Here is an 8,874-nt window from a genome sequence, read left to right on the forward strand (position 1 = left end):
GAAGGGCTTAAATCATAAAAAGTATTAAGATGTAAAAGTTGAGAAACTGACCTCTAGCAAATTGGGATTTATCCAAATTATGCAAATAAAGTGGTTTATAGAGTCTTTCACACATCGCTATCAACACCACTAAATATGGTTTTGTTTAATCAAAAGCCCTCACTATGGCTTGCGTACTGCCAGGGGTTGAATTGTGAAGTCATTAGAGGGGGTTCTAATCCAATTTGTGCACAGAGATATACAGAAGGAAGACAGAGTGAAGAGACATAGGAGAAAATGGCCACCTGTAAGCCAAGGAGAGAGGTCTCGAACCGATCTTTGCCTCCCGGCCCTCAGAAGGAACCAACCTCTGTGGACAACCTCAGTTTTGGACTTCTAGATTCCAGAAGTGTGAGACAATAAATATCTGTTGTTTAAGCCACCCGGTATGTGATACTTGATTACAGTAATATACATACTTTAGATTACCTGGTTACTAGAAGTGTCTCCAGCTTCGGAGCCCCTAAGATTGACTGATAAGGATTTAGGGAATACCATCAAACACAGTGAAATTAGCAGAACCAAGGAGGTGAAGTAAGCAGCTAATGAACAGAGTATCATTCTATATGTGTTTAAACCAACATATGTAATCACTAGACAACATTTGTTAACTGAAGGAGAATACTGTTGGCAAGATGGACACATCCTACTTTGATTCCTCTGATTCTTCTTTGTTTCCCCCAGAGTTGCTGGCTCTCTAATTTCTGTCCCTGATCATACTTCGTGCAACAGGCATCACAGTAGAATCAACATAGCAAAGTCAAAATCAACAAATGTTTGTGGAGTGCCTACTCTATGCACTGCTTACATTAGCTGAAAATCTTTGTGTTTTAGGTGTGTCACAAAACACATTTGAAACTTAACATTTCTTATTATTGTATCTGAAATTTGGGGATGCTCTGCAAGAGGAGCAAGGCAAAAAAGTGATCCTCAATGAAAAAATTTAAACAGATGAAATTCTTAAATTTTTACATTTTTTAGATCGTTCGTGCAAAATTAAGAAATCATATGTACATGGAATTAGACCTCCACATTCCACCCTAGTTGTTTTATGGGCAGCTGTTCACATACCATAAAAATAAAAATGATAAAGTGTTTTTAAAGCCTAAGTTGCATACTTTGTAAAAATAATAATACAGTATTCTGAACCTAATTTTAGCCATCCATTTTATAAAATCATTGGATTTTCAATGCCTGAAGGGAAACTGAATGACAGAAGCCATTCTATCAATACCACCCTACCGCTTAAGTTCTATCTGTTATGGCAATAATAATATACGTTTTATTTCTAAAATCTTAAATAAATATAAAATGCTTGGGAAAACTAAACAGTCCTGTGGGTATACAGCATCTTTAATTATATACCTCAACTCTGATTACAGTAGAGTTTTCTTTATTTCAATTTTCCTGTAACACTGATTTAATACATTATCTTAAGAAAATAATATTTTTCCTAGAAAAAAAGATAAAATCTGGCATAAATGTAAATTAAAAGTCAAACTTTATTTGAGTTAGAGACACTCTCACTGTGAAAGAAATCTCTGCTAAGATTTACTACTCTAAACTTTAGAATTAAAGCAGTATTAAAATGAGAAATCTACATATTGACCATCCCAGAAATTTCCCCCAATTCACATAGGCATTAACTGCATTCTTACTAAAATTACTTTTACTGACCTAGAATATTGCTTTTGAGCATTCCGTCTACCACACACCCAAAATTAGAAAGTGTCTATTTAACTACTACTAATCTTGAGAAAAGTTTCATTCACATTTAAAATTAAGGTCCACAAGTTACCCTTCAAATAGTTGAAAACTGTAATAGTCTAACAGCTCTTATCACAGTGCCAAGGAAGTAAAAAATCTCAATTGTTTTTAAAATGTTGTTGTTTATACCACTATTCCATGATCTCCTTCTCTTTTCATTATGCAGTCCTTTTTGATAAGTGGGAAAGTAATGATCTCTTTGGATGAATAAATGGTAATCTGATTTTATTCCAAAAGGATAATTTGGCTCAGATATAATAATATCCTTTGGACAAATAAATGGTTAAGAGACATATTACCAAAATTAGGACCAAAGAATTCATAATAATGATCCCATATTTATTAATAATTATCACCCTCGGCTTTTTAAATTTTTAAAAAATATATCTATGATCCTAGAAAATTCAAAGATTTTTAGGGGAACTGAAAGGATTAGATGTCCTAACTGTTTGTGTATATTTAACCACACAGGTCTTCAGAGAACTCAGATTATAGTATTTTGTATTTCTAATATTTCATCACCTGGAACACTGATGGAATGTACCTGAACATATCACTCCATGATCCAAATACCTGCTATCTGGGGCTAAGAGGATCCAGTTCTAGCAAATAGGCTCTATCTCCCCCAACCACATGCAATCATTCATCACATAATCCTGGGAGGATCATAAATCCTTTATAAGAAGAAAGGAGCAATGGAAGAGAACAAGAAGAAACAAAATTGAAAATATGACCCATAAGGGATGGGGTAAAAGGCTATATTTCTACCTGGTGTGATGCTAGATTAGTGCAGTGAGTCACTATGATCTCACAGGATAGAGTACAATGAGGAATCAACCACGTACTTTGACAAACTTAAGTATACAAAACAGTTAATACCGTGGGATTCAACACGTTCCATTATTTTATAATGTGAAGATTCCAGCTTCACAGTCTCAAAACAGGAGGATACAAAAAGGGCTGATTCAAGCCTGAGGTGAAACTTAAGAATCACCTGTGGTTATTTTAACATCTATGCACCAAAAAATACATGTATAGATACAAATAGAGCTATGGGAGAGTCCTGGCATGTCTTTTGAATATGTCCCTCTATATTTTTCATTCATATTTATTCTGCCCTCCTTGTTGGATGTTAAGTCTGTCAAGGATATATAGTTATTTGCTCTCTGCTCACAAAAGGACCTTCATCTACAAATATTTAAGACTGTTAGATGAGCTAGGTACCTTTTATCTGACAGTAAGTCTGAAGAAATTTGGAACTAGGGAGTAATAAAGGACACTAATGGATTTTTAGTAACAGGGTATCTTAGAAAGATAGGTGGGCTATTTACTCCAATAAATCCACCTAGGAGCCCAGTGAGAAACTTGAAAGATCTAGGTTAGGACAGAGCAAAGGCTGGTTGGTAACCAATGATCGACAAGGCCTCAGGACTAAAGAAGAAATGAATCACGGAGGGTGGGAAAGAGAGCTATCGTTTTGTTCTGATTTATTTTTAATCCTTTCTCAAATAGTTCATTAGAATTCAAGGCAAATGAGAAGCAGAATAGGTGACTAATCAGTTGCGGAATGGACATTGTGGCTTCTTTAATCCATCTTTCAGATACATGAGAAATTTAGGCTTACAGGTAAAGAAAAATTAGGAGTAGAAATTTATAACATTAGCCGAAAGACTCAAAAGACTATTTTTCTCTGAATGCAAATTACTAAAAATTAGAGCATTTGGGGAAACAGACAACAACAACAAAAAGCCAAAGATGAGAAATGCTTCACATTCCAGACCAGTGGATAGAGGTGCAGTGGCTACTGAAATACGGATACTCAAGAGCTGTGGCAGGACCTCACCCAGAGACAGTCTGTGTCCATCCCTGCCAGGGTAGCAGGAGATAGCAACATCTTCCCGATGGCTGCAGTCATGCCTTCCCCAGGGTCTCCGAGAACAGTGAAGGAAACTGGTTTCCTTTCCTGAGCAGTTGACATCATCCAACCATATGGACCCTGTGCTTTCTTCAAAGTGGTTTGCAGAGGCTTGTTTGCCATATCTGTGGCAATAAAATAAACACTGTGCATAGAACTTTTGTCTCTTGTTTCAAGGAACCACAAAACATAAAACAAACAACCTAATTAAGCAGCATGACTTCAGAGGGTAAGTATTTGTTCTTTCTCCTATCTTGAGAACTCAGTTCTCAGAGCAGTGTTCCGCTCCATCACATATTTTGATCATCTTAACAATGTTGGTTAACTAATCCACTAGTTAACCAACAATGTTTGGTTAACTAGTGGATAATTAATCCTCTTCTCCCAACCATTCTTGTGTTTTGTCTATAACTTAACCCACCCAACCACAGAGAATGCAGACAAAGAGATAATCCTCAAATTTCTGACCATGGAAATAACACAGTGGACCAGAAAGTAAGAACGTGTGTCTTATATCAGCCTCTGAACAGCCGTCAAATCTCATTTGATTTCATTGGCTTCTCTAGGCCTCTTTGGTATCCTCTCTTCCAAAATAAAAAGTGTGTATTAGTTCAGTGATTTCTCAAGCACCATTTCCAAACCATGATGAAACTTGGATTTCAGCCATGAAAATCAGATTAATGACAATGTTCTTAGCTTTTCATAAGGTTACATAAATCTGATTTTTAAGATTTTTATAAATTATATTTGTGTTTCAATTGACTTTATTTGTAACACTGCACTATAAAAAATCCTAAATGTATTAATAGAAATAGGAAAGATCTGCAAAATTAAAAATTGGTAACTAAGTCAGTCTCTACTTGCATTCATCCTCCCCTCAATTTTGTTTTCTTTTGTTCTGTAGAATACAAACAAACCTCCAGAAATTCCTGGGCTAAAAGATATTTGAGGGCTTCCCTGGTGGCGCAGTGGTTGAGAGTCCGCCTGCTGATGCAGGCGACACGGGTTCGTGCCCCGGTCCAGGAAGATCCCACACGCCGCGGAGCGGCTGGGCCCGTGAGCTGAAGTGTCTTTCAGTTCTCAGTATATATAATTAAACTCTTACTCATAAATTTTATGTCAGTCACTTTCATCACTGAATGTTTTTATTATTTCTGTACTAAAAATATGAAGAGATCTTTCTGTTTGAAAGATGAATTTTCCTAATTGTTTCCCCATGAATTTTCCTAATTGTTTTACCATGCACTTATTTATTAAATTTATTTAACAAGATAAACATTTCAATAAATTAAAACAATGCAACTTTGAATGAGTCATTCTAAGACTTCTATTGTGCTGACTAATCAAGTCTTAGATAGAAAAGTAATTATCCCAAATCCCATATTGCTACCACTTTCAGCCTATACCATGTTACCACAAAATGCATCAATCTGATTACCATCTGTCCATATCAACTATATAACAGACAGCAGGAGGTCATTTTACTTTAGGATTTCATTTGTATGAAGAAACCCAGAGTTCACCCTCTTTCTCATTCCAAAAGAGTATTCTCTTTCAGAAACTCCTCCATAAACTAAAATGTAAATGTAGCACATGCCTATTCTACCTTCTAACACAGTCATTTAGAACTTTTAACAAATATTGAGAACAATTTTTAAAACCATTAAGTTCTGATACTCTGTATATGCAAGAAAAACAATGTATTTGTGAAACAAAATAAATAAAATATGGAAAAAAATCAGTCACTCAGTTGTTTTAATAAGGAAAAATGAAAATAGTAAATAATAGTATTTTTGAATCTTTCTAAGTTTGTGAAAACAGGATACAGTTCTCAGACTAACAGATTTACTCAGATGAAATGATATTTTTAAGTAATTCTTATTAATTAAACAACAATATTTATTTGGCTGGCATGTCATACCCCTTGACCTGACAATTATATAATAATAACTGCACTGCCCATGAAAATTCAAAATATTAGTCAATAACATGCATCTATATCTTCATGATGTCATTATTTATAACAGGAAAAATTAAACTAATCTAAATATTAAGTAAATTACAGTATGAACATTCAATAGTTATTGTTATTAAAATTATGACTGTGTAATAATATAAAAGTAAAAAACATGAATAGAAAAATTACATATCTACTACTAGAGCTGTTATAAAGTTATACACACAAGTTATAATAATGATGGTGTAAGAATGGAAAAATTAGGGTTTTTTGGTTTTTTTTTTAAGGGGTAGTTTTTTATTTTCTTTATTTTCCAAACTTTCTCTAAAATTTTATATTACTTTTACAAACTTAAAAATATATATTTAAACATGGTCATACCTAGCTTGAATGAAAGCATATTTTTAAGGTTTAATAAATATTTGCAATTAGCTCTATCTCAAGCTAAAATGAAATAATTTTGCTCATTTTTTCAAGCATGAGACAATTACTTCAAGCATGACATAGAAATATGGAAAACAAGAAAGAATGGGCATTCATGGGTTTCATTCACATATTAGCTCAAAGGCATCATTTGCAGTTACTTCAACCAACTTTAGTCTTTACTCTGGAATGCATTATGTGTGTGACACGAAATATATCGCCCAAAGCGTGACGCTCAGTTTTTAAGAGAGTGAGGTCAAGGGTGAGTTCTAAAGGTCATCTCATGACAAGAAAGCTGTTTTTCTCAAATAAAAGTGATAATTATCATCACATTCTGAGAAAGGAAATAATGTAATACCAAAGCATTTGACACCGGACTTCTCTGCAATTTTAGATACAGTGACGTCAGTACTAACAACATCCAATAGTAGCGAAGCATCAGAATAAAACTGAGCATTCAAAGCATACAGTCTTACTTGAACAGACACAATGAGACCTAAAAGTCATCCATGGCTCCATTATTCAAGAAGAGGGGTGGGACTTCCCTGGTGGCGCAGTGGTTAAGAATCCACCTGCCAGTGCAGGGGACACGGGTTTAAGTCCTGGTCCGGGAAGATCCCACATGCCGCGGAGCAACTAAGCCTGCGAGCCACAACTGCTGAGCCCGCGTGCCACAACTACTGAAGCCCACGTGCCTAGAGCCTATGCCCTGCAACAAGAGAAGCCACAGCAGTGAGAAGCCCACGCCCCGCAACAAAGAGTAGCCCCCTCTCGCTGCAACTAGAGAAAAGCCCACACTCAGCAACGAAGACCCAATGCAGCCAAATAAATAAATAAATTTATAAAAAAAAGAAGACGGGTGGTGGCAGGAAAGGCAAATGAGATAAACAGCAAGATATGGTTATTCATCATCAAAGAAAATGTTACTGGGTTTTTTGTTGTTGAATTTCCATATAGAGAAGGTAGATAAGGTAGGTAGGAAGGTAGGTAGAATAGATAGGTAGATAATGATGGTGAACATATATTTTTAGTATTATAGAAATTACAAGTAAGGATTACAAAATGAGACTCTTAAAAATATAACTTGGCATTTAGCTGCCTCCTGTCAATGGATCTTACTTAAATCCCAGCTGTCGGCAAACCACATATGTATTCAGCTCAGTCCAGCCGTCATCACAGACAGTGCCCCACTGTCCCCTGTAATACACCTCCAGGCGACCCTCATGGTTGCCTTTACCACCTGCAAGTCTGATGACCCCATCTGTGACAAGAAGGAGACATAGAGACTAATCAAATAATTATCAAAAAAGGTAGAACAACATTTTAATTGCACGAGAAATATCACCCTACTCAGATCTCTCTCTAGGCCTTTCGTTAAACTTCCATTAGAACTGTGCTCAATGACCTGAGGTCACTGGATTGTTTCTGGAGTAAAAGTCATAACACATATCTGTCCTAACAAAACAGTCTTTCCTTTTTATTTGTACTCCTATTTCTAAGTAGAAAAACATATTCTGATATAACTCCAAAGTAGTTATTTAGATTTATCCAGATTAAATAATATTTGGGAAATTTCCTATGGCTTCAGTCTCCTTAAGTATGAGCAGTATTAGTCATTTAAATTTAAGAAGTTAAAAAAAAATAGTAACTCGGAAATAGTTCAAAAATTTAACTGTGAATGAAAAAATATTGCAATATGGACACAGAAAAAGCTATTCTGGTTAAAGAGTGATCTATCATGTCAAGGCATTTATTATTCCTTAGGCATTCATAAGTTACAAAACTGGGGTTCATGTTTTCCCTTTGTTCTTTTATCAATAATACAAATCTGAACTTGAATCTTGTGAATTCAATGAATAATTAATTCCCACAGAATTCCATAAAAAGCTTCTAAGCAGGGGCTTCCCTGGTGGCGCAGTGGTTGCGCGTCCGCCTGCCTATGCAGGGGAACCGGGTTCGCGCCCCGGTATGGGAGGATCCCACATGCCGCGGAGCGGCTGGGCCCGTGAGCCATGGCCGCTGAGCCTGCGCGTCCGGAGCCTGTGCTCCGCAACGGGAGAGGCCACAACAGAGGAAGGCCCGCATACCACAAAAAAAAAAAAAAAAAAAAAAGCTTCTAAGCAGATACACAAAACAATAAATTTATTCCCAAAAAAGTATATTAAAAAGCTATTTCCATCCAAAATAATACAAACACCCCCCCACCAAATGAAACATAAATAATCTTGGGTAAAAGTCATACTTCTCATGACTTTCTGGGATCTTTTAAAGTAAATGAAGGTCTCCTAGTAACAGAATCACTTACAAATGTAAAACTTCACCATCTGCAAAGCTCTGTTACACCCATTATCTCTTTGACCATCTCAGAAACATTACAAGACTATCCTCATTTGAAAGAGGAAAAAATGGAGGGTCAAGAGAATGAAGCGCTCTGGCTTACAATCTGGTGTAAATTTTATATTTCTATTGTGTATAAATGTGTTATTCTAATAAAAACAACAGTGTGTATAGAACTATGTAAATAAAAAAGTAGAACTTCAGCATTTCACAGTCCCTAAGAAGTGTTTCATTTGATTTTTTTAAAGAAAGATTTGGGCTTCCCTGGTGGTGCAGTGGTTGAGAGTCTGCCTGCCAATGCAGGGGACACGGGTTCGTGCCCCGGTCCGGGAAAATCCCACATGCCGCGGAGCTGCTGGGCCCGTAAGCCATGGCCACCGAGCCTGCGCGTCGGGAGCCTGTGCTCCGCAACAAGAGAGGCCGCGATAGTGAGAGG

At 36.3% G+C, this 8,874-nt stretch overlaps 1 protein-coding gene across 1 annotated transcript in view; it reads right to left on the bottom strand.

Annotated features, from left to right (window-relative positions):
• The window catches only part of PRSS12 (serine protease 12), an 83,190-nt gene that overhangs the window by 33,852 nt on the left and 40,464 nt on the right, over positions 1 to 8,874 (bottom strand). Inside the window, exons 6-7 of the mRNA XM_007114686.3 lie at positions 7,221 to 7,362; positions 3,650 to 3,846 (exon numbers count right to left, since the gene is read on the bottom strand). Coding sequence (XP_007114748.2) covers positions 3,650 to 3,846; positions 7,221 to 7,362 — 339 coding nt within the window. The remainder of the gene's footprint in view (positions 1 to 3,649; positions 3,847 to 7,220; positions 7,363 to 8,874) is intronic.

Source organism: Physeter macrocephalus, chromosome 7, assembly GCF_002837175.3.
Source record: "Physeter macrocephalus isolate SW-GA chromosome 7, ASM283717v5, whole genome shotgun sequence".
Taxonomy (NCBI): Eukaryota; Metazoa; Chordata; class Mammalia; order Artiodactyla; family Physeteridae; genus Physeter; species Physeter macrocephalus.